The sequence below is a fragment of the Phocoena sinus genome, chromosome 14 (assembly GCF_008692025.1).
Source record: "Phocoena sinus isolate mPhoSin1 chromosome 14, mPhoSin1.pri, whole genome shotgun sequence".
In the NCBI taxonomy this organism is placed as follows: domain Eukaryota; kingdom Metazoa; phylum Chordata; class Mammalia; order Artiodactyla; family Phocoenidae; genus Phocoena; species Phocoena sinus.
The window spans coordinates 73,067,662-73,092,485 of record NC_045776.1 but is presented as its reverse complement, the minus strand read 5'-3'; the positions used below and the strand labels follow the sequence as shown (position 1 = coordinate 73,092,485).

The window sequence follows — 24,824 nt, the reverse complement described above, 5'->3', positions numbered from 1 at the left end:
GCGTGCGCTTGCGCCCCCTGTAGGTGCACAGGGGGTCGGGGGGCGACAACCGGGAGAGAGCTTGGAGTCAGGCGATTTGGAGTCAGTTCCCCAAGGCAAGTCACTCGCCAGCTGCGTCGACTTGGGCAAGTGACTCAGGCTCCCTGGGCCTCAGTTTTCTCCCTCTGTAGCGCTGCGTTACCTCACAGGTGTTTTGTGAACATTTGCTGAGGTGAAACGGGTGTAGCGCTCAGGGTGGGCCCCGCGGGCCGTCACTCCGCGTGCAGGGCGCCGCAGGGAGTCGGCCAGGGCCTCAGGCTGACGCCGCAGCGGACTGAAGGAGTCCTCGACTGCCTCAGGTCTGTAGCCCTCTGGGCCACCCTGTCCCTGTTTTGCAGTTGCTTAGAACTGAGGGTGTTAGGTGGATTAAAATGGGTGTAAGAGACCTGAGATGGGCTCCATAGCTGGACTTGAAATTTATCGGAGACAAGGAGGGGAGTAAAAGAATCATTACTGGGAATTCCCTGGCGCGCGCTTCCACTGTAGGGGCACGGGTTCTATCCCTGGTCGGGGAACTAAGATCCTGCAAGCCGCGCGGCGTGGCAAAAAAAAAAAAAAAAAAAAAAGGATCATAACTGTGGCGACTGTCACTATAGAGTGCTCTCCCGCGAACTGTGCTTTTAATCCTCACGCAGTATGGAGAGATTCAATATTACAGGTGAGGAAAACGGAGGTATCATAATTGGGTCAGAATTAGAACCCAGAGCCATTATTCCAGCCTATGCGCTGGGTCCCTTCAGAAGCTCGGGAGCTCAGGTAGACTCCCACCTTGGAACCGTTTCCCACATTTACATTCCATTGGATGCATTTTACATTTCAGGGCAGAGCATGAACCTGGGGACGTTACAAGAATGAGATCTTGCATCTAGAGTCTTGATCTAAAAAGATTTTTCATGTTAAACATGAAACCACCTGGGGCTTCCCTGGTGGCGCAGTGGTTAAGAATCCGCCTGCCAGTTCAGGGGACATGGGTTCGAGCCCTGGTCCGGGAAGATCCCACATGCCATGGAGCAACTAAGCCCGTGCGCCTGCGCTCTAGAGCCCGCAAGCACATCTACTGAAGCCCGCATGCACCTCAACGAAGAGTAGCCCCCGCTCTCCGCAACTAGAGAAAGCCCACACGCGCAGCAATGAAGACCCACGCAGCCAAAAATAAATAAATAAAATTAATAAATTTATTTAAAAAAAAAAGAAAACCTCTCTGGATTGATGGAGGGTAGATGCATGAGAAAAGCAAATACAGTAGAACATTAACTAGATGGTGGGTTAACTAGTAGAATCTAGATGGTGGGTGTATTCAGTGTGTTCACTGAATTCTTTCAACCTTCCTGTATATTTGAAAACTTTCATAATAAAATGTTGGGGGGAGTATGAAACAAAAACAAACTCTATTAGTGCTAGCAATAGCAAGAGAATAAAACCAAATATTTAATTTGTAAATTTATTTATTTATTTATTGGCTGTGTTAGGTCTTCGTTGCTGCTTGCTGGCTTTTCTAGTGGCGAGCAGGGGCAACTCTTCATTGCAGTGCGCCGGCTTCACATCGTGGTGACTCCTCTTGTTTCAGAGCGCGGGCTTCACTAGTTATGGCACACAAGGCTCAGTATTTGTGGCTCAGGTGCTCTGGAGTGCAGTCTCAGTAGTTGTGCACGGGCTTAGTTGCTCCGCGGCATGTGGGATCTTCCCAGACCAGGGATCCAACCTGTGTCCCCTGCATTGGCAGGCAGATTCCTAAACACTGTGCCACCAGGGAAGTTCCCTGATTTCTATATTTTTATTTGTGCTTTTCTGTGTTTATGAAATTATCTGTAATTAGCATGTACTACTTTCATAATTGGAATAAAAAATAAATTATTTCTAAAATAAAGCAATCAGAACCATCTGTTGTATTCTGGATTATGTAAAACTTCTAGTTGTTCTTTCCTGGCCTTCAGAAAGCAAGCAGGAAAGAGCCCTGGCCAGAGTATATAGGAGCTTATGTATCCTAAAGGCATCCTAAAGTCCAGATGCCTCCTCATTTGGGGGGGTGCTTAGGTGTACTAACACCACCCTCTGAGTCCTACCACTCCTACGTGATTGTTGCCTGGAATGTGCTGATGGAGGCAGTTGGGTAGTCTCCTAGGGAGAGAGGTGGAGTCAGCTAAGTGACCTAACAGAACTCTAGGTGTAAATAGTAATGATTCAACTCGTCTGGTGCAAACTCTTGCAGCTTGTGATCACCAAAGAAGTTCATATGTAGCCTAGAAAATGGGCCCAGATCTGGGGATGTGACAAGTACAGCCTTTCTGGATTAGGAGGAAGGCAGCTAAATTGCTAGGAGGCATCATCCAGGGAACCCCAAAGGTGGATTTTGTTTCTGTGAGCCCAGGTACTAACCTTTGCAAGTTAGAACCCAGATGAAGCCCAAATTATGACGTAATGCTAAAGAGGCCCATGGACTCCATTCTCTACTAAGGCCACAGATGCTAAGGAGGGACACCCTTTTGAGCTTTTGCCCATCTGGTTATTCAACATCATCAAGTGCATGCTATAATTTAGGCCCTGGTTGCATGCAGTAATACCATTCTGTCCTCAAGGTGTTATATTCAAGTTGTTATTCAAACAGTCAATTTAGAGCACATTTGTGATAAGGGTAAACTGCTGTGAGGCCACCTAATACAGTTTTAGAGATTATAAGGGAGGCTTCCAGGAGGAGATATTTAGGTTGAGCCCTGAGGGACCAGTAGGAGTTAACCGTAGGGAAGGAGAAGTCTTTTCAGACAAAAAGGACAGCATGAGCAATTGCTCAGATCATGAGATTATGGCAGACCAGGGGCGAACCCCACCTCCCTACAATATGGCTGGGGCAAAGAGTTCAAGTAGGAAAATGGAGGGCAAAGGAGCTAGGGCCGGGGCCTCCAAGGCCTAGTAGACTGTATTATGGAGTTTGGACTCTACTGAGGGCAGTGAGTAGCCATTTAAGGGTTTTAGGGAGTTATGTTGGGATGAGACCTTCTCAGAAGGAAGTGGCAGCTGACTGGACGGGAGATAACGAGTAGGGGAGGAGACTGAGAGCTAATTTGAATGGAGGGTAGCTGCAGGATAGTAGGGAAAGGAAAGGGAGTCAGGGAGAATTGTGGCAGCAGCTGCCATTATAGGGAAACTTGGGGAAAGAGGAGAGATAATTAAAGGGTCAGTGTAGGAAGTATTGCTGTGTAATCGCAGTGTAAGCCCCCTCCTGTGACTTCATTAAAAAATCTGCATTATCGGGCTTCCCTGGTGGCGCAGTAGTTGAGAGTCTGCCTGCCGATGCAGGGGATGCGGGTTCGTGCCCCGGTCTGGGAAGACCCAACATGCCGCGGAGCGGCTGGGCCCGTGAGCCATGGCCGCTGAGCCTGCGCGTCCGGAGCCTGTGCTCCGCAACGGGAGAGGCCACAGCAGTGAGAGGCCCGCGTACCGCAAAAAAAAAAAAAAAAAAAAAAAAATCTGCATTATACATTCATGATTTTAGAGTTGGATTCATATTGTTCCGGGAAGATATGACAGTGTGCTCAGATTAGCCCAAAGGTGAGTATAGGTAAGAACAGGGATAGCCTTGGGTGGCCTATTGACTAGCAGGTTACATGGGGAAGTAACATGGGATTGGGTGCAGGGAGACACCAATGGGGAGACCACTGCCGTCATCCAAGCAAGAGATGCCAGTGGTCTGATGTAAGGTGATAGAGATAGATGCTAAGGAAATGAGATATTCAAGGACAAAATCATAGGACTTGGAGATAGATTGGTGGTGGGAGCTGAGGAAGGAGGAGGAGTCCAGGTTGATTGCCAGGTTTCTGGCTTGGGGTACTAGCTAGGCAGTGGTATCGTTCTGAGACAGGGAATAAAGCAGAAGGAACTGATCTGCAAGAGGATGAACAACGATGAGTTCAGATACGTGTGGAGGAGGTAAGAAGGAAGGATAAGAAGTGTGATGGCTCTAGGCTCTATGTGCCCTCTCTGAGAACAGAATTCCAGGTGCATGACCAGGTGATGGTGGATGGACATTGGAGTCCTCTGATACATGGGATAGGCCTGCCCTTCCCACAGGGTGGGGCTTTCACTTAAGCTGTATGGGAGCTCAATAAAGTTCATCATTCCTAATATGATGGTAAGAATGGCACCAGTGGGATTGTCTTCAGATTGAAAAGAAGCCTTTGGCCTTGGCAGACTGTGAAGAGTTAATGCATTTCCCACAGCAAGCCGTTTACCCCCTACTAGGGAGTAGGGCAGTGCCCAGTAAAAAATAATAATAAAGCAACACTGGGGATAAAACATTCTACGAACCTGCCCATCTGGTTTCCTCCCTTTCCCTATGACATCAGTCCCCTCTGGCATCCAAGCAAAATGTTTTCTTCTCTGCCAGCCTCAGTCATGAGCTTCTCCCAGACCTTGGCCCTCGGGAGCAGTGGGCAGAAGAGGAAGTGATGGGGGAGTAAACCATCGGTGGGAAAATGAGTCATCTCAGAGAAACTGGTCCAGGCTAGCAGAGAAGGCTTGGGCTGGGTCGCTGTGGAATGTGTTTCTGGCCACTGTACCCTAGGAGCTTTCTGTCATTTTTTGCCACTTTATTTGTGCTATGGGGTAAAATGAAACATTCTGGAGAGCTACATAATTAAGAACTGAGCTGTGCAGGAGAGGAAGGGGACAAAGCAGCAGCAGAACTAGGAGATCTGGAGAGAGTATGGAAGGGGGTGCAGAGAGCTTTAGGGAAGCAAGTGCCATGTGTAGGTGGATGAGAAGAGGAGAAAGATGGGAAAGATAATTCAAGAAGAGTTGCAGTACATTGTGACTATTTGGTGTTTTCTTAAGAGACTGCAGAAAATCGGTAACATTTTCAATTATTTTGGGGTAATGAACTGATGTTTCTTTGGTTTTTTTTTTTTTTTTTTTTTTTTTGCGGTACGCGGGCCTCTCACTGCTGTGGCCTCTCCCGTTGCAGAGCACAGGCTCCGGACGCGCAGGCTCAGCGGCCATGGCTCACGGGCCCAGCCGCTCCGTGGCATGTGGGATCTTCCCGGACCGGGGCACGAACCTGTGTCCCCTGCATCGGCAGGCGGACTCTCAACCACTGCGCCACCAGGGAAGCCCTGATGTTTCTTTGAATGTGGCCAGACAAGTAGGAACACGAGGGTCTGGTTTCATATGAGATACATCTAAAGCAGTAAGCGTGCTGAATCTGTAGCAGCCTCATTGCTTCATTTTTGCCAACTTGCTGTATTCTGAGATGGAGGCCTCAAATAGCTTGTCATGTCAGGGCTGCTTTTTCTCGGATCCATGGGCTGCAGGGGTCAGTGAAGCACACTGCCTCCCCTCCCAACCCCCCCACGACCCCGCCGAGTTGTGAAAGTTGTAAAGTTGGATGCAAAATATTGCACGTGAGCAGGATAGTCTTGATTCTGGAAGAATATTCATGCAGTGCTATCCAAGAGAATTTGCATGATGATAGAAATGTTCTCTATCTGAGTGCAATATGGTAACCCCATGTGGCTACATGTAGCTCTTAAGCACTTGAAACGTGGCTGCTACAGCTGAGAAACCGAACTTTTCATTGTATTTAACTGTAATTAATTTTGATTTTAATAGCCAAATGTGGCTAGTGGCTACCATACAGGACAGTGCAGTTTATCATTTTCAAAGGTCTGTAAACCTATACCCCCCAAACTCCCCCCCAGAAAAGTTAAGAACCACTAGGGCCAATCCCTTTATAGCCCTGTTGTGTTGGCACATAGTAAGTGTTTAATAAACACCTGTTAATTTTTTAGCTAGTACTTAAAGAAGAGTTGCTCTAGCTCCAGAAAAAGGGAGCTGAAGTACAAAATGACAAATGGTCTTCTCAGTTTCACCAAGTTTTATTTTCTAAGCCCTAAGTTCCTTACCCTCTACCCAAAACTTTTCCCTAAACATCTTCTACTCTGTCACATACTTTGGAAACTTATTTTATGGCACAGCGAACCAGAAGCACAAGCAAAGGGTGGAAGGGGTGTGAAAAGATTAACAACAGTGCTGATAATGTTTCTTGATGCAGCAAGGTGATGCACTGATTTAATGGAATCCTAAAGCTTTGTACTCAATCTTGTACTAAGCAGATTTTTAATGAACTGCATCGATATAATTAGGTAACAGCACCTCAAAAGTAAACACATTCATTAAAGGTAAAAACAAATATGGGAAGTACATGCAGATTTTATAAAAGTAAAAAACAAAACAAAAACAAAAAAAAACCCCCCAACCTTCCAAGCTGTACCTCCCCCTGTGCTAACATGTGCACAGTAGCTAAATTTCCTTCTGTCTGGCTGAGGCTGGCTCTCCCCCTCAGCCAGCACATGTGCAGGGCTTCTGTGAATGTCACATTGACAAACGTTCCCTGGAGCTAGGCAGCTGGGGACCAGTTTCTTTTGTTATTCCCTCCTTCTCGTGGGCTGCCAGTTTTTCTTGTCATGGCACACTCCTTGACAGTGCCTGCAGGAGACTAGGGTTTTTTCCCTCATGGAACACTCTGACCCCAGCTCTAAAAGCCCAGGCTTGTGTATGTGGCATCTGGGACTTTGGTGGTTTTCCCCACTCCTTGCCCACTTGACATTTGTTCATTCATTCCACCGGGTATTTACTGAGCTGCAGAATAGCCTGGCTCTGTGCTGGGCGCCAGGGACACAAGAGTTATCAAGACCCCCACTGTTAAAAAAAAAAAAAAAGACCCCCACTGTTCACAGACAAAGGGACAATGGCAATGGGTGCTCCTGCAGCTCTTAACCCAGAGCTGAATGGGGTGTTCAGGGAAGACTTCCTGGAGGGAGTGGCTTCTGAGCTGAGTGAGACCTGATGTACCAGCTGGTGTTAACCAGGTACATGAGGAGAGAAGAAAAGCATTCCAGGCAGAAGGAAAAGCGTGTGCAAAGAAAGCTGGGACGACTTCTGTCGTTTTGGGGAAGCTACCCAGCTCAGCACAGTTAGGTGGGGCTGAGGAGTGTTCTTTCTTTCTCACTCTACAGCCGCCAGTGATTTAGGGTGAGAAGCCCTAATGTAAATCAGAGCCTGGCTGGGTTAGATTATACATGTAAATCCTAAGTATTTCAGCTGCTCATACAAATGTTTATTGTATATCCCTGACTAGGATGATTGTAAAGGGGATGAGATAGGCTGGAGGGAGGGGAGAGCCTGAGGGGAATATAGTCTCACAGTCTCCTAGAGGAGCTGTGCAAAGCGAAAGGGTACTTGTTTGGAAGCCAGAGGGAAAGCAGAAGAGAACCAAGCAGAAATCCAGCGATCCCTCCTGGGCCTGAGGAAGAAGGGCCGCAGGGGGTGCTGTATTCAAAATGCTAGGATGTTTATTAATAACTATAATTCCCTAAGGAACTGGAAGCACCCTCAAGGTCCACCCAGAGGGGACTTGCTACATGGGAAACGTGCAGTTCTGAATAGCATGCAGATGTGAAAAAGAGCAAGTCCCTATACGTAGTTATGAAAAGATGTGCGAGTTATTTATGGAATGCCTACTGTTGGCACTGTGCTAGATGCTAGGGTGCCAGAGGTGGAGGGAACAGTGTCTGCCTCCCAGAGAGAACCCCATCTGCATCCCTTTATCTTGGCCTTTGTGATTTGCCTCCACCAGTCTCTCCCTCATTTCCCATTACTCCCAGATTGCCAACTTCTCCAGGATCTGCTGTGTCTGAAAGCCTGTACCAAGTGTTGCAGGGGCTAGTTCTTCTCCTTGGAACATTGATTTCTCCACCGCTGCCTCCCCAGTCTTTAGCCTGACCAAACCCTCCTTGGCCTTCTTACTTGACTTAGTAAGTTGGTGTTCAGTGATGCCAAGACCTGTGTGACCTCAGCCTAGAGCTTTCCTCCCACTTTGTACCTTGGAAAGGCCTAGGTGTCCCCTACTGCTCCTTTCATTCCCTCAGTATTTTTGCCAGTTGATTTGTCTAAGCACATTCTAGAATCTTTTTATCAAGTTCTATATGGCATCTTCTAGTTGTTTTCATTGGAATGGTGTTATATCTATAAATTTACATGGGGAAAATTTTTCCATTCTTGCTGTATTTGGCCCTCCCACCCAGAAGTTTGGTATCACTTTCTATTTATTCACATCTTTTTTCTTCTTTTCTCCTATTTGTGGCTTATAATTTTTATATTTCTTGAAATCTAAATCTGTAGCACTGTGCTGATACCCAGGGAATACCTGCAGTATCTTTTTTTGACACCACCTCTGACACCAAATGTGTCATTTTTCCACACCAGTTCTCCAATTTTCCAACGCCAACTCTGTGTCCAACAATTCACAACTACCCAGAGTTAGTGCAGACCCCCACAGGTTAAGGGCTTAGTCCCATAAGACTTACCCTCAGTTCAGATGCCAGCTGAAAATGGGGTTACCAGTCTACCCACACTTCTTCCAGGCTGACTATAAATTTGGGGTTCCTATAGACTGTTAATCCCCCAAAATTCATATGTTGGAACCTAACCAACCAATGTGATCGTATTAAGAGGTGAGGCTTTGGGGAGATAATTAGGTCATGAATAGGATTAGGGTTCTTATAGAAGAGGCCTCAGAGAGCTCCCTCACCCCCTCTACCATGTGAGGACACAGAGAGAAGGTGGCCATCTATGAACCAGGAAGTGGGCCCTCACCTGAACCTGTCCATGCTGGCACTCTGATCTTGGACTTCCAGTCTCCAGAACTGTGAGAACTAAATGTCTATTGTTTATAAGCCACCCAGTCTATATAATATTCTGTAACAGCATCCTGAACAGACTAAGACAGGAGTCATGAGCATGGAGGTGTTATTCAAAGCCTTGAAAATGGAAACTATGAGAAGTGGTCCAAAGACTGAGGCCCGGAACACTTCTTCCTTTAGAGGCCAGGGAGAAGAGGTGGAGCAAGTAGATGAAGCTGAGGAGGAGCAGCCAGTGAGCCGGGAGAAGAGGGAGAGTCCTGGGGATACTGGAAGCCAAGCGAAGAATGAGCTTCAGAGAGGAGGAGAGCAACTGTGACAAGTACATCAATGAAGGATGCTGAGAACTGGCCACTGGATTTAGCAGCGTGGTGGTCACTGGTAACCTTGATAAGCTATTTTGGTGGAATGGACTGGAGAGTGAATGGGAAGTGTCTTAGTCTGTTCAGGCTCCTACAACAAAATACCATGTGCATCTCATTCAGTGTCCACTTCCTCTACACACAGAATGTAAACTCAATGAGGACAGGAGCCAGGTCTGAGTTTCTCCCTTTCATGTCCCTAGTGCCTAGATGGGGGCCTTGTACCAAGTAGGTGCTCAATAAGTATCTCTTGAAATAATGAACAAGTGACTAAGACACAGGGCAGGAACTCTCAGTGTTTATCCTCTAATTGGCCAAAGCATTTAGGCAAGAAAAAATTAAATAAGTAATGGAGCTTCTCTTGGCAGGTGCTGAGGGAGGTACATCTCTGTACCCAGCACCTAGCTCGGGGCCTGGCGCACAGTGAAAGCTCAGAGAATGTTGCTAGCTGAATAAGCATTACCTCTTATATCTGCACGTACTCCTCACATTGGTGGTGATCTCATCAAGTCCCATGGCTTTAAGTGTCATCTGTAATCTGATGACTCCCCAAATTATAGGTCTAAACTGGACCTCTTCCCAGAACTCATATATCCAACTGCATATTTGACATTTCCACTTGGAATGTCTAATAGGCATCTCAAACTAACATAGCCAAAACAACTTTTTGTTTCTCTTTTGGCCAGCCTTCCCTATCTCAATCCATTCTTCTCATTGTTCAGGCCACAAGTCTTGGAGTCATACTTAACTCCTCTCTTTCCCCCACACCCTGCATTCAATTAATCAGCAAATCTGTCAGCTCCACCTCCAGAATATATCCAGAATCCAACCGCCTCTCATCCTACCTTTGCTGTTACTGTCCTGGTCCAAGCCACCATCACCTCTCACCTGGACGACTGCAGTAGCCTCTTCCTGGCCTCTCTGCTCCCACTGGCTTCCCCACACTCTATCCTCCACCCAATAGCCAGGTCATCAAGTCTTGGCTCAAATGGTACCTTCTCAGAGAGACCTGCCTGGAAACCTCTATTTAAGACAAGATCTCTCACTCTGTCCCCTTTGGTTCCCTTAGTCTATTTTTATCCATTGAACTTAGCAGGGTCAGACATATTTTTGCTTACTTATTATCTTTATTCTCTTGTTAGAATGTAAGTCCCATGAAGAAGGGATTTTGCCAGTTTTGTTCTCTTGTGGATCCCTAATAGGGTTCTGATCACCAATTACAATGGAGTTTCCCTCACACCAACAAGCAATTCTCTGGACACCAGCTGGGTGTCCTACAATTCAACTCAGTTCTGATAGCGTCTACCTGGAGATGACATCAGATTCCACTGTCAAGCGTTCAGTCCTACAAGACTGCCCCCTCCCCCAACTTCAGAAGCCAGTTGCAAGCCCAGGTTGTTACCTGTACTTTTGACCAACTGACTATAAGTCAGAGGTGCCCACGACCCCCTCCTTAAGTTCAATTAATTTGCTAGAGCAGCTCACAGAACTCAGAGAAACATTTTACTTACTAAATCACTGTTTGTTTGTTTGCTTGTTTGTTTTAAACATCTTTATTGGAGTATAATTGCTTTAAATCACTGGTTTATTATGAAAGGCTGTAACTCAGGAACAGCCAGATGGTAGAGACACAAGGTATGGGGAAAGAGTGGGGGGCTTCCATGTCTTCTGCAGCGCACCGCCCTTCCTGAACCTCCATGTGTTTACCAACCTGGAAGCTCTCTGAACACCGTCCTTTTGGGTTTTTATGGAGGCTTTATTACATAGGCATGATTGATTAAATCATTGGTCATTGGTAATTGAACTCACTCTCCAGCCCCTCTTCCCACCTCATGGTCCAGAGGTGGGACTGAAAGTTCTAAGCCTTTAATCTCATGGTTGGCTCCACTGACAACCAGCCCCACCTTAGGTGCTTTCCAAAAGTCAGCTCATCAGCAGAAACCCAGTTGTGGTGGGAAGGGGCTTGTTATGAATAACAAAACACTCATTTCACCTTTATAGCTCTGAAGTGATTTCAGGAACTGAGGACAAGAGACCAAATATTATAACAAAAGATGATCCCATTGCTCCTGTTACATTTATATATAACAAGATATATATATATATATATATAATATGTTTATAATATATATTTCTTATCATAAATTGTAATGTCACAATCCCCAGCACGCAGAACAGTGACTGACATCTGGTTCTCTCTCAGCAATCATGAATGAAGGTCTGAATGAACTCTTGAGTTCTGGAGAGTCAGGTTTTCTTCCAGTCAGTGCCTAAGAATGGAGATGCTGGAAATTAGATACCAACTGCTTGTTCCTTTGTCTGGGGCCCTAGAATAATTGAGATTTAACTTGGGGCCACTTTGCATATAATTAAAGAGTGACAGCAAGGTCACCTAGTGAGTCAGAGGGGGCTCCTAGAGCAGACTCCAGTCCTGCCTCCTAGTCTATGCAGGAGGGAACTTGTTCTGTAATTGTTGGACATCCCATCCCTTTGTCTGTAAGTAAGCCCGCCTGCCCTGTGGTCCTTACACAGGGCTGTGAATCTGGGATCTGTGGCATTCAGACTCATCCTAGATTATTTATTTATTTATTTTTTGGCCACACCGCTTGGTTTGTAGGATCTTAATCCCTCGACTAGGGATTGAACCCACGTCCTCAGCAGTGAGACCGCTGAGTCCTAACCACTGGACTGCCAGGGAAGTCCCATCCTAGATTTATTTAGGGCACTGGTTCTCAACTAGGGGGCAATTTCACCCTCCAGCGGACATTTGACACTGTCTGCAGACTCTTATTTATTTATTTATCTTTGGCTGTGGGCTCTAAGTTCCCTGACCAGTGATTGAGCCCAGGCCCTCCGCAGTGAAAGTACAGAGTCCTAACCACTGGACTGCTAGGGAATTCCCTGTCTGGAGACATTTTTGGTTAATAACTGGGTGTGCGGTGCAATTGGCATCCAGTGGGTAGAGGCTAGGGATGCTGTTAAACATCGTTCAATGCACAGAACAGTCCCCCAGCAGAAAACTTTCTGGTCCAAAACGTTGGTTCTGAGGTTGAAGAATCCTGGTTTAGGGTACCATTAATGATAATTGGTAGCCAGCATCATTGACCTTTGCCATGTGCCAAGTCCTATACCACCTACTTTATATGCACCACCTCAATCTCCAAATTGTCCTTGAGAAACAAGGACTATTACAATCCCCATTCTACAGGTGAGGAAACTGAGGTTCAGAGAGGTAGAGTCACTTACCTAAGGTCAGACACCTTAGTAGGGGCAGGGTAAGGCTGCACACCCAGGTCCGCCTGGCTTCAAAGTCTGTGCTTTTAGCCTCTTCTCTGGATTTTCTGCTTACTGATTGGGAGCTGAGGGGGCCCACTAGGCCTCTCTGGACGTGCCTGAATTTATCTGCTGCACCCCCAGACAGGGGGCTGAGCAATCAGGCTTCGGAGGTATCTGTCCATTCAGGCGAAGCTTGGCTATGGACCAGAGGGAAGCTTTTTCTTCCCTGAGTTGTCCCAGTCTGTCTGGCCTCACTCTCCCTGCACTGCAGTACAGTACTTGGCTCCACAACTCAGTTCCCCTGCCAGCCCCAGGCTAGTGCCAGCCCTTCTCCATGGGAAGAAAGCTTCTAGATTCAGACCTAGGCCTTGCACACTCTCCCACTGAGCCTCTCCTTTCTGTACAGGAGTTCTTGAATCAACCCTGGGGACTGCAAGGTCACATTCCTCACACTTCCTTTCAGGTAAGGGAGGGCTGGAGCTGCTAGGTTGGTGACAGAACTCATGGTCCAAGAAAGTGCTTGAGGTCCCAGAAAATCTTGGAAAGTGATTGCTGGACAGGGCTGGGAACAGTGCAGTCCTGGGCCAGTGGCAGGGTGCAGGCTGTGGCTTTTTCTATCTTGTTTTGGGACCTCCAGTTCCTGCAAGAAATCCCTCAGTGTGCTTGTGAACAAACCCAAAGGGCTTTCTGAGGGCCCTGGGAAAGTATGATGGCTAAAGTACAAAGAATTTGTTCAGGGAAGATCAAGACAGTCAAGGACAAATCTGGGGTCAAATTTGAGAGGAAACAACCTGAATTAGTTTGAAAAATCCATTCTTTCTTCAGTCCATCTATCCATCCATTCATCTATCCATCCATTCATCCATCCATCCAACATATATTTAGGGAGCTCCCACCAGGAGCCACGGTTGCTGAGAGTCTCCGGGGACACACATCATCTCCCTTTGTCTGGGGAGGTGAGGCAGCTCAGAGGTTTCATCGACCACGTAAGTCTGTACAGTCAGACAGAGCAGGGTTCAAATTCCAGCCTTGTCATTCCTAGCAATGTGACTTTAGGCAAGGGACCTCACCTCTCCGCACCTCATTTTTCCTCATCTATGTAATGGAGAGATCAACAGCTCTTAACATCCACCTTACAGAGTTGTGAGAAGTCAAGGAGATAATGTGTCCCAAATGCTTAGTACATAGTAAGTTCTCAGTACATAACAGCAGTAGCTACCTTCTTTTGGACCTTGGCTAGGTCTTTTTTTTTTGGGCTGCACCACGCGGCATGCAGGATCTTAGTTCCCCGACCAGGGATCGAACCCGTACCCCCTGCAGTGGAAGCATGGAGTCTTAACCACTGGACCACCAGGGAAGTCCCTGGCTAGGTCTTTAGATGCATTAATTAATATAAACCTTGCCACCACCCTACAATGAAGGTATTATCTCCATTTAAAAATCGGGAACCTATACCTCTGAGAGGCTAACTCGTAGGAGGGCACACAACTTAGGTTTTTCCCAAATCTGTCTCATTCCAAAGCCTATGATTTCAGAAGCTTTGCCTCCCTCTCATGATGATTTCCAGTAATAAGAATAGAAAATGCATGTTTTCAGGCTCAGAAGGGTTCTCAAGAAAACTTAGCGGCTAGGAGTGGAATATAGTGAGTTGCCCAGACATGTGATGCTACAGAACCCAATTGATGGGCCAATTCAGTGGGACCTGGTGAGGGAATCTTGCATTCATTCCAAGAGTATAGGTTATTCTAGAGCAATTGTTCTTTATCCTCCTTGGGTTCTGAATCCCTCTGTGCCTCTGATGAAAGGTATAGATCCTCTCCCTGGAAAAATGCCTGTGAGCACAGCACACATCTTGTGCATAACTCCTGGGGACTTGTAAAACCTTCGCAATCCATCCACCGGACCCCCTTTAAGAGCCCTCCGCTAGGGCAGCGTTTCCTAAGTGTGGGACACATATCACTGGCGGGGTCCCAGATCAGTTTAGCAATATGAGGGCAAAACGTTTTATATTATAATATTTGTTTATATTTTATGGTTACCTTCTATTTATGATAAATGAGACTAGTTTTCTGTTTATGGTAATAATATAAATTTGCCTTTTAAAAATGCTTATTAAAAATAGGGAGTTTAATTAAAGAAAAATATTGGAGAAATAATAGTAGAGGTAGGGTGCAGGTATGGCAAAAACCATGAGGACGATTTGGGAAATGTCTCTGGGGTTTCTCCTTGGTGGAGTCATGGTGGGTTTACTTTAGCGTCATCTGAATTTCCAGAGGACCCTGGAAATGACTTATTTTGGGCTCTCTACGTTGATTGCATGGTTCTGATCCACCAAAAATGCTGTTGAGTCTCCACTTTCTTACCTTCCCATGGAATTCCCCTAGTGCCTATGATGAGCTGAACCCTCCCTGCTGCCAATCAAAACTACACCAGATACTGTCCTCATGCAGATCTAAGTGCAAGCATTTTGGTGCCATACCCATTCATTTATTCAGCAAACACCATGTGCCAAGTAGCAAGCATAGGCCATGATCCATTCACGCCCAGAAAGTGTGAAATCCCCAGCACCCAAGGGTAAAGCCAACTTGTCTGAGGTGATGGAAAGAGCACTAGATTTGGAGTCAAACAGACCAGGATCTTAGAAATCTGGTTCCATAGCCGCACGGCTTGCAGAATCTTAGTTCCCCAACTAGGGATTGAACCCATGCCCTCGGCAGTGAGAGCTCGGAATCCTAACCACTAGACCACCAGGGAATTCCATGACATCACTTCTGATACTGTGTTTGTTTGTTTTTCTAACACCAAATACTTATTTTTCCACATCAATTCTCCAACATCCACTGGGTGTCCAACAATTCAGCTCTGACGCTGACTCCCAGAGTTAGCACAGACCCACAGGCTAAAGGCACAGACCCACAAGACTGCAAATGGGTTGCCCACGTTACCCTCACCATGCCCAGCTGACTATAAATTTGGGTTCCCACAACCACTTCCTCAGGCTTGATAATTCTCTAGAATGACTCACAGAACTTAGAAAAGTACTCTACTTACTATTACAGATTTATTATAAAGGATGCAACTCAGGAACAGCCAAATAGAGGAGATGCATAAGGCAAAAGGTATTGGGGGGGTGGGGGGATGCAGAGTTTCAATGTCCTCTCAGGGTGCACCACCTGCACAGCACTTTATAGTTTTGGAGTTGTTATGGAGAATTTGTTACATGGGCATGGCCACTGGGGATTGAACTCAATCTCCAGCCCCTTTCCCCTCCCAGGAGGTCAGGAGATGGGGAAGGTAGGGGAAGGGGACATGGGTAGGAATAGGGGGCTGAAAGTTTCAACCCTCTAATCATATGGTTGTTTCCTCTGATGACCAGCTATCTAGATATCTGAAACTATCTGTATATCTGAAGGCATCTTGCCTCCCTCCTCACAAAGAGTCACCTCGTTACCTAAACTCCAGCGTAGTTGATAGAGACTCATTATGATAACAAAAGATTCTCTTATAACTCAAATAATTTCAAGGGTTTAAGAGCTCTGTGCCTGGATCTTTGGACAAAGACCAAATACATATATATATATATATGTTCTATTATACTTCTTTGAGTCTGTCTTCTGGTTACAAAAAGAGAGTATTCAGCTGAATAAAAGATTGCCAACTGGAGGCCCATAGGCCATATCTAGACTGCACTGTGTTTTAAGAAATGAATTGGTGACCAACATTAAAATGATGATATTTCCCATAAAAATAATTCAGATTTCTGGTCTCTCTAGAAAATCAGATGATTTTAGCAACACTGGGTCAACAATCCCAAATGGCAACATCTGCCTGGGCACCTTTTAAAGGGCTTTTCTAGGGACTTCCCTGGTGGTGCAGTGGTTAAGAATCCACCTGCCAATGCACGGGACACGGGTTCAAGCCTTGGTCCGGGAAGATCCCACACGCCATGGAGCAACTAAGCCTGTACGACACAACTACTGAGCCTGCACTCTAGAGCCCGTGAGCCACAACTACTGAGCCCACATGCCACAACTACTGACGCCCGTGCCTATAGCCTGTGCTCTGCAACAGAGAAGCCACCGCAAAGGGAAGCCCGCACACCGCAACGAAGAGTAGCCCCCGCTCGCCACAACTAGAGGAAGGCTGCGTGCAGCAACGAAGACCCAACGCAGCCCAAAATAAATAAATACTTTTTTTTAAAAAAGGGCTTTTCTATTTGTCACAGTCCCCTCCACTCCCTATTGTACCACCTACCTCACCTCACTCATTAATGTTACCTGCTGGGCTCCTGTACTTCTAAAGCCCTTTCAAACCCCCAAACCCATGATATTGGAAAGATTAGGTTACTCTTGACTAGAAACTCCTTGAGGATGGGGCTGTAACTGACTCTGGGTATATATTTCAAGCATCCAAATCCTGAACAGACATTTCATTTACAACTAGCGGATATTTATTACCTGCCTCACTGTGCGATAAGCAGATAGGAAGTGAGAAATGATTCTGCAAAAATAAGTGGTAACAGAATGAAAAAGACCGTTGGTTCCTAGAAATAATATCCCCAAAATGTCTCTTGGGGTTAAACACAGGCCAGAAAATCATAAGTTTCTTTTTTATTTTTTAATATTTATTATTTATTTGGCTGCATCAGGTCTTAGTTGCTGCGTGCAGGATCTTTGTTGGGGCATGCGTGATCTTTAGTTGCAGCACACGGGATCTTTTAGTTGCGGCATGTGGGCTCTCGTTCCCCGACCAGGGATCGAACCCAGGCCCCCTGCACTAGGAACACGAAGTCTTTATTATTTTTATTTATTTATTTATTTATTTATGGCTGTGTTAGGTCTTCCTTGCTGCACGCGGGCTTTCTTTAGTTGCGGCGAGCAGGGGCTGCTCTTTGTTGTGGTGCACGGGCTTCTCATTGCAGTGGCTTCTCTTGTCGCGGAGCACGGGCTCTAGGCGTGTGGGCTTCAGTAGTTGTGGCACGTGGGCTCAGTACTTATGGTTCACAGGCTCTAGAGCGCAGGCTCAGTAGTTGTGTCGCACGGGCTTAGTTGCTCTGCGGCATGTGGGATCTTCCTGGACCAGGGCTCGAACCTGTGTTCCCTGCATTGGCAGGTGGATTCTTAACCACTGCGCCACCGGGGAAGCCTGGGAACACGAAGTCTTAACCACTGGACCACTAGGGAAGTCCCAGCATGAGTTTTTGATAGTGCTCTTACTTCACTTTTTAAATATTTATTTATTTACTTATGGCTGCGTTGTGTCTTCGTTGCTGCGCGCAGGCTTTCTCTAGTTGCGACCAGTGGGGGCTACCCTTCGCTGCGGTGTGTGGGCTTCTCACTGTGGTGGCTTCTCTTTGTTGCGGAGCATGGGCTCTAGGCTCGCGGGCTCAGTAGTTGTGGCGCAGGGGCTTAGTTGTTCCATGGCATGTGGGATCTTCCCAGACCAGGGATCGAACCTATGTCCCCTGCATTGGTAGATGGATTCTTAACCACTGCGCCACCAGGGAAGTCCCACTTTTTTTTAAAAAAAATTATTTATTTATTTATGCTGTGCCTGGTCTTAGTTTCTGTGTGTGGGATCTTCGTTGTGGCATGTGGACTTCTTGGTTGCCGCATGCATGCGGGACCTAGTTCCCCGATCAGGTATAAAACCTAGGCGCCCTGCATTGGGAGCGTGGAGTCTTACCCACTGGACCACCAGGGAGGTCCCTCTTCCTTCACTTTTAAAGAAAATAATTAGGGTCAAGAGCTGGTTGAGATGAGCAGCAAACACAGAAGATGCTCGGGAAGGCAGGTGCTACAAATGGAGAAAAACCTACAGGCATTTATCGAGCAAAATCCTCTTATTTGTTAGAAAACCTTAACATCATCCCGTCCCAAACTCCTTTTCTTCAAAGTTATTAATAAGAAAAAGGCACACTGTCTCCTCAGCTAAATGTATTAAAGTCATATTGAAGTTAAGAGAATGGACTTTAGGGTCATCCAGACCTGGAATTTTTTCCTTTATTAACAGCTTGACCTTGTGAAAGTCAATTTCCTAATCTGTAAACTGGGGACATAAGACCTGGAATTCTTAATTCAATGCATATCTAAGTCAGTGCATGCTATGTGGCAGATGCTGGATTCGATGATGAAGATGCAGCAGTGATGAAGACAGGCAGGGACAAGTAGACAATAACTGAGCAAATAAATACATGAGATAATTCATGTGAATTTATTCTGAAGGAGTAAATGAGGCAAGTACAATGGAGGAAATAAAAAAGTTACTTCAGTAGAGAGTAACTGAAGTGTGGTGGTAGGGGGTAAGTAGAGATGATTCTTTAGGGAAGGAGGCATCTGAGCTCAAATCTAAATGAGCAGAAGTTATGCCAGGAGGGAGATGGGAGGAAAGGGGTCCCAGGCACAGCTGTTGTGAGGAGCAACTGAGTAAGTGCCAAGCACTTGGTGATAGGCAACCACTCAATACACAGCTGCTGTTCATATGACCTCATCCCCTTTAACGACTCTCAGCTCCTTCTGTTCAAACAAGGAGAAGCTGGCCAAGCCATAGATCAGAGGGTTTAAAACTATATACACTACCAAATGTAAGGTAGATAGCTAGTGGGAAGCAGCCGCATAGCACAGGGATATCAGCTCGGTGCTTTATGACCGCCTGGAGGGGTGGGATAGGGAGGGTGGGAGAGAGGGAGATGCAAGAGGGAAGAGATATGGGAACATATGTATATGTATAACTGATTTACTTGGTTATAAAGCAGAAACTAACACACCATTGTAAAGCAATTATACCCCAATAAAGATGTTAAAAAAAAAACTATATACATGAAAAGTAAAGGCCCCCAAGAGAGATTCAGGTTCTGGCATCATCGTTAGATTCCACAGTTCTGAATCCAAGTCAGCAAGTCAGGTAGAAGCACTAACCCAGACTCACTCCTGTTGCCAATACAACTTCTTCCCCAACAGCGACTCTGTGTAGAACTACTTTAACTCCTCCAACCCATAATCCCACCACTGGAAACCTGAAACTGGGAAAAGTCTCTTAATTTGATTTAATTGATATGCATATGTTGTACCGGAGTTTCTCATTATTCCCAGCTGGTTTCTCTTTGGCATTGTGTGCCTCTGATCAAATTGTAAGGGGCTCTGGATTAATGAGAGTGGGTGGTCAAGTAGAAACAGGCAGAAATGTAAACAGAAAGCTTCTGGTTACATGATTAAACTGATAACTTGTTTATGCAAGTTCAAAAACACATTTTAGGTATTTAAGGGTTGGTTGTTCAAAACCTTGCCATGACTCTTGGGACAGTTCCATAAATTGACAGCCATCGGTAAGATTCTTCCAACCCTTACTATGTGCCACAAGTTGTGCTGAGAACTTCAAATGCACTAGTTTATTTAATACGCCCAGCATGCCTATGAAGTGGTTTCCTTTTATATTTAATCCCTTTACAGATTAGAAAACTGAGGTTCAAACAGCTAGTAAAATGACAGGGCTAGGATTTAAATATTTAAATCCACATCTGATCCTGCTCCCCAACCCCACCCCAAGTCCTTGCTTTTTTATCCACTTAGTGGTTAGTCTCCCTAAACCAGAGGAAATACCTCTAAGGGATGCCATTCTATTCATTAGGGCACCTCCGCCCTAGAGGTAAATCCCCACCAAGAAACTCCCACACAGGAAAGACTGCCTCATCTGAGCAAGAAGCCCCACCCTGGACACACACTACCGGATCAGCACTCCCAAATCCACCCGGAGGGCTCCCCACCCCCTTAAATGAGGTCTGCATTGCCCAGCAGGGAGACCTCACTCTTGGGGATAATCTCTTAATTCATAAGGAAACCCTCTCCCATTTCTGAGGACCTCTGACACCCGCACTCCCATATTTCAGAGGAGGTCCGGCTGCATAATTTGCATGGCCCAATGCAATATGAAAATGTGGCGTCCCTTGTATTAAAAAAAAATACGAATTTCAACAATGAGACAGCAGAGCATTAAACCAAATCCTGGGTCTCCTCTTCTGCGACTGCACGGATCACTTGCCCACGAAGCCAGCCCTGCTTAAGAGATACCCTTCTAGTGAAGCGATTGGCTACCTCAGTCAGAAAGGGTAAATCCTTCCGACCTGGGATGGGAGGAAGGGACGTGGGATACCCAACTTCCAAAGACAATACTTATTCGAGAACACACTCTGGGACAACCTCCGTAAATTTGGAATCACTTCTCTTGACCTGGGCGGAAGCTTCCTTCGCACCTCTCTAGCCGCTGGGCGGTCCTCGCGACCCCACCCCAGCACCGCCTTCGGGGTGTTTGGGCTCATCTCGTGCGGCCCATTGCCGGGGCAACCGACGCCGAGAGCGGTGCATTGTGGTCTGCAACAAAATGCAGAAGAAAGATCCTGAGGGAACCATTGAGTCCATGGGCCAATGGGAGAGTTCTGGGAGCTGTGTCAAGCCAATAGGGACGTTCGGTGGGGGGCGGGGCCGGCGGGAGCAGGGCGGGGCTTAGGTACTAGGCGGCGGCGGGTGGCGTGGGGCTCCATAGATGCGCCACGGCTTTAGTAGGGACCGTTCGTCTCGACCGGTCTGAGCCTCGCCAGCCCCTCCCCCAGGAGACCATTGCAGTCGGCCAGCCCTTGCTCTTTGGTGAGAGACTCGGGGGGGTTCCACTATCTGGCTTCGTCCCCTGCCGGACTTATCCCGCCGTTCGGTCCGCGCGGCCCGCGCTTCCTGAGAAGTGGGGTGGGGGGTCGTCCCGGGGTGGCGTGGGGCGGGCGGAGCGGGCCGGGGAAGCTGGCGCCTCGCAGGCGCAGCCCATACCCCAACTCCTCACCATTTGCCCGGGCCTCGCCCCCCCAGGTAACCATGTGTGACCGAAAGGCCGTGATCAAAAATGCCGATATGTCGGAGGAGATGCAACAGGACTCGGTGGAGTGTGCTACTCAGGCATTGGAGAAGTATAATATAGAGAAGGACATTGCGGCCCATATCAAGAAGGTGAGGACAGGGCGCGGGCGTGGGGTTTCGGGCAGTTTGCGCTCAGCTGGGGCGAGTCACAACTTAGTTCCTTCTCGATCCTGCGTCCCCCGAGCAATGGCAGAGATACTTGGGGGGCACGCAAAGTAGCGCGGGTGTAGAGGTTTCCAGAAAAGGACGCAAATGAATTTTGCGCTTCTCTTGAAGATCGGCCCCTCAGCGTTCGAAGTTTTTTTTTTTTTTAATTACCCAGCTCCACGGGGAAAGCGCCACCTAGTAACGGTTTCTAGGATCAGGCAGCAGCGGTTCCCCCCCTTCTGCATGATTGCTGCGCCCAGGATCCATCTGGGTGCTCGAGAGGGGGTAGCTGCGTGGGTGTTTCCAGCAGGGCCGAAGGGAGATCTTGCCAGCCTTCAGTGGGGAGTCAGTCGGCAGTTGAGGGAAAGTGGGTGGTAGTGAGGGCTGGGTACTAGGTTGGGGGATTGGTAAATGGCAGTCTGTGGAAAGCTGGCAGGCCTGCCAACTTTTCGAGCTATGTTTTCTAGAATGGAAGGAAGCTGGCAGCCTAAGCCGTGGGAGGGTTCTAGTCGAGAATGAGAAGATGAAAGACTTCGGATGGAGCAGAAATAAATACCTTTTTGACAGAGGCAGCAGCAGTGCGTTGGTCTAGTTTGTAAGAATTTTATTCCCCTTAATCTAAAAGACGTTCTTGCTGTGTACAATACAATAGTAGCCAAATTTTGCCAAACTCACCAGAGACTTGTAGTACTTTCATAGAGAAGGACTAGCTTTGGCCCCTGCCTAGAACTACCCAGTGAAACCGAGAGCCTCTGGGGGTGGGGAAAATAGGGAAAAGTTGTTACTGCAGTTTGCTCTCCTTGAGGACCAGGTGGTAGATTAGCACTGTTAGGATAGATGTGGGAAGAAGGGCTATTGACAGAAAGATAAAATTTGCCCAGGTAGCTGTCAGGTTCTGCTTCCAGCATTCTTTTTATAGGGACAGTGGAGTGCCAAGTGTCTTGTCCGTTTAAATTTTGATCCACAGCGGTTTAGAAGCTCATTGAGGCTTTGTTCTTTTGGAAGTCTTTTGTTTCAATAATATTGAAATGAATTATAGTGGGGGTATTTTGGGCTAAATATTTACTGTTTTCTTGGCTTTTGTAGGTGCATGTCGTACAATAGGAGGATAGTTTAGTTCTGTTTAAAAACTAGAGGATTGGGCTTCCCTGGTGGCGCAGTGGTTGAGAGTCTGCCTGCCAATGCAGGGGACACGGGTTCAAGCCCTGGTCTGGGAAGATCCCACGTGCCACGGAGCAGCTGGGCCCGTGAGCTACAAATACTGAGCTCTGCGCGTCTGGAGTCTGTGCTCCGCAGCAAGAGAGGCCGGCGACAGTGAGAGGCCCGCGCACCGCGATGAAGAGTGGCCCCCGCTTGCCACAACTAGAGAAAGCCCTCGCACAGAAACGAAGACCCAACACAGCCAAAAATAAATAAATGAATAAATAAATTTAAAAAAAAAAAAAACTAGAGGATAAACTAGAACTGATGTCACCTGCTGTTAATGAATAAGAATATTCTAGAAGTTATGAAGGTGTAATTGCCATGATAACAAAGCGCTCTGTCTCTGAGGTTGCCCTTTCTGACTTTTACCTCCCCAGCCCCCATTCCCAGCTTAGCTCAGATTGCAAGTATGTTTGCATTAATGCACCATGTAGGCGATTTGGAGCTGAGGAACATTCTTTCATTCTAAGAATTTGCAGATGCTGACGTTCCTTCTTTCTGCTCTGCTTATCTAGGAGGCAAACTCTGACCTCTGGTTTAGCACTAAAATTCTGTGTTCTTTTTCTCCTCCCCTTCCCCCAGGAGTTTGACAAGAAATACAACCCCACCTGGCACTGCATCGTGGGGAGGAACTTCGGTAGTTATGTGACACATGAAACCAAACACTTCATCTACTTCTACCTGGGCCAAGTGGCCATTCTCCTGTTCAAATCTGGTTAAAAGCATGGACTGTGCCACACCCAGTGATCCATCCAAAAACAAGGACTGCAGCCTAAATTCCAAACACCAGAGACTGAAATCTTCAGCCTTGCCTAAGGGAACACCTCGATCTTTATTGTGTTGTTTTGTACAGGGCATTCTCTGTACTAGGTTGTTGTGGTTATAAAGCAATTAGCAAAACAGCTTACATTTGTATTTATTTTCTATTCCATACCTCTCTGTCCCATGTTTTTTCTCTTCAAAATCCATTCCTTTAAAGAAATAAATGTGTTGGAGAAGTGTGCGTTAATAACGATTTGTTCAAATAATCTAGGGTTGAAGATGGCCTATTGTTTGATCTTGGGTAGTTTGGTGGGGGTGATTCCTTCAAGTTTCTGTGGGATATAATAGACTAGCCTATTCAACGCTCTTGAGTTTCATTCTTGCCCATCCTGCTACTGTTATGCATGGAAGAATACTACTCAGAAGTGCATGTTAAGAAATGCATGGCAGAGAAACTACTGAATTAACTCTTATTCCTAATCTGATGCTTTCCTTAAGTGCTCATTTTGTTAAAAGATACTGCTATAGAGTGTTCTGGGCCTTAGGCCTCAAGTGGTGATGAATGTATAGTAGTTCCATGGTTGTAAAATGGAAATAAGCTAATAAGAAAGTTGGGCTCTAGACTAATTTCCCCTCCCCTGCCTTGGCCAAAGTATATTCTGAAGATTAAAGGTGGTCTTAAAAGGGAAATCTTTTGAGGCAGCCCTCCATGTGATTCTAATAAAGTCTGCAGGAATTTAAACTTATAAGCCTGCTGTGCTGTGCTTTAACTAGCTGTGTTCACATGTGAATTGAAGCTTTCACTAAAAGACCCAATTAAAACTGGATAAGTAAACTTCATTAAAGGTTTCCTGCTATCAGTTTTAGGAAGACAAATCTTTTCTATGAATAAAAGCGAATACGGCAGACTTGGCTTTTGTAGATAGGAAATATTACAGAGGCTGAGACAACCCACGCCCATCCTGGGAAGCTGCAAGGAAGGTCCTGGCTTTTAAGTTCCCCTTTGTTTTCAGTGTTCACATGAGGTAAGCCTTTTTGTTTTAGACCTTGGATCTATTAGATACAATTAGGGTGTCTGAGCAGCCAGGCTAATGCTACACAGAGCGGGTGATAGATCTGAATTGACTGATGATTCCATCTTGAGAGCAATATTAGGTCTGTAACATCTTTGGGAGGTTGTTTTTCTTTACCAGAACTTGGGGTCTTAAAAGTTCTAGTGAAGTTGATCAATGTTAGGACTGAGAAAGTTTCAGCGTAGAGGGGCAAACAATTGTTTTACTATTACGGCAATTCAAGTGGGAGAAGTTTTTCCCCTGCTTTCTGCAGGAAAGGAGGAGGAGGTACTGTGGAACGGGACTGCAATTGTTTAGGTTTGTATTTATATGAACAGACTGAGAATGTTCCTGTAATACATCTTTTTTCTACCTCCTTTTCCTCTTTTGTGA

The 24,824-nt window shown here is 46.5% G+C and overlaps 1 protein-coding gene across 2 annotated transcripts; it reads left to right on the top strand.

Annotated features, from left to right (window-relative positions):
• The first annotated feature begins 71 nt into the window (after positions 1-71).
• On the top strand, positions 72-23,626 carry DYNLL1 (dynein light chain LC8-type 1). 2 transcript variants are annotated; one of them, XM_032602446.1, is made up of 3 exons: positions 72-95; positions 21,220-21,357; positions 23,200-23,620. In XM_032602446.1, exons 2-3 carry the CDS (start codon positions 21,226-21,228, stop codon positions 23,335-23,337), a joined length of 270 nt encoding a protein of 89 aa, XP_032458337.1. In that variant the 5' UTR covers positions 72-95; positions 21,220-21,225; the 3' UTR covers positions 23,338-23,620. The 2 variants fall into 2 exon arrangements, with proteins under 2 accessions (XP_032458337.1, XP_032458336.1); XM_032602445.1 differs by lacking the exon at positions 72-95 and adding an exon at positions 20,864-21,006 and having other exon boundaries at positions 23,200-23,626.
• The last annotated feature ends 1,198 nt before the right edge of the window (positions 23,627-24,824 follow it).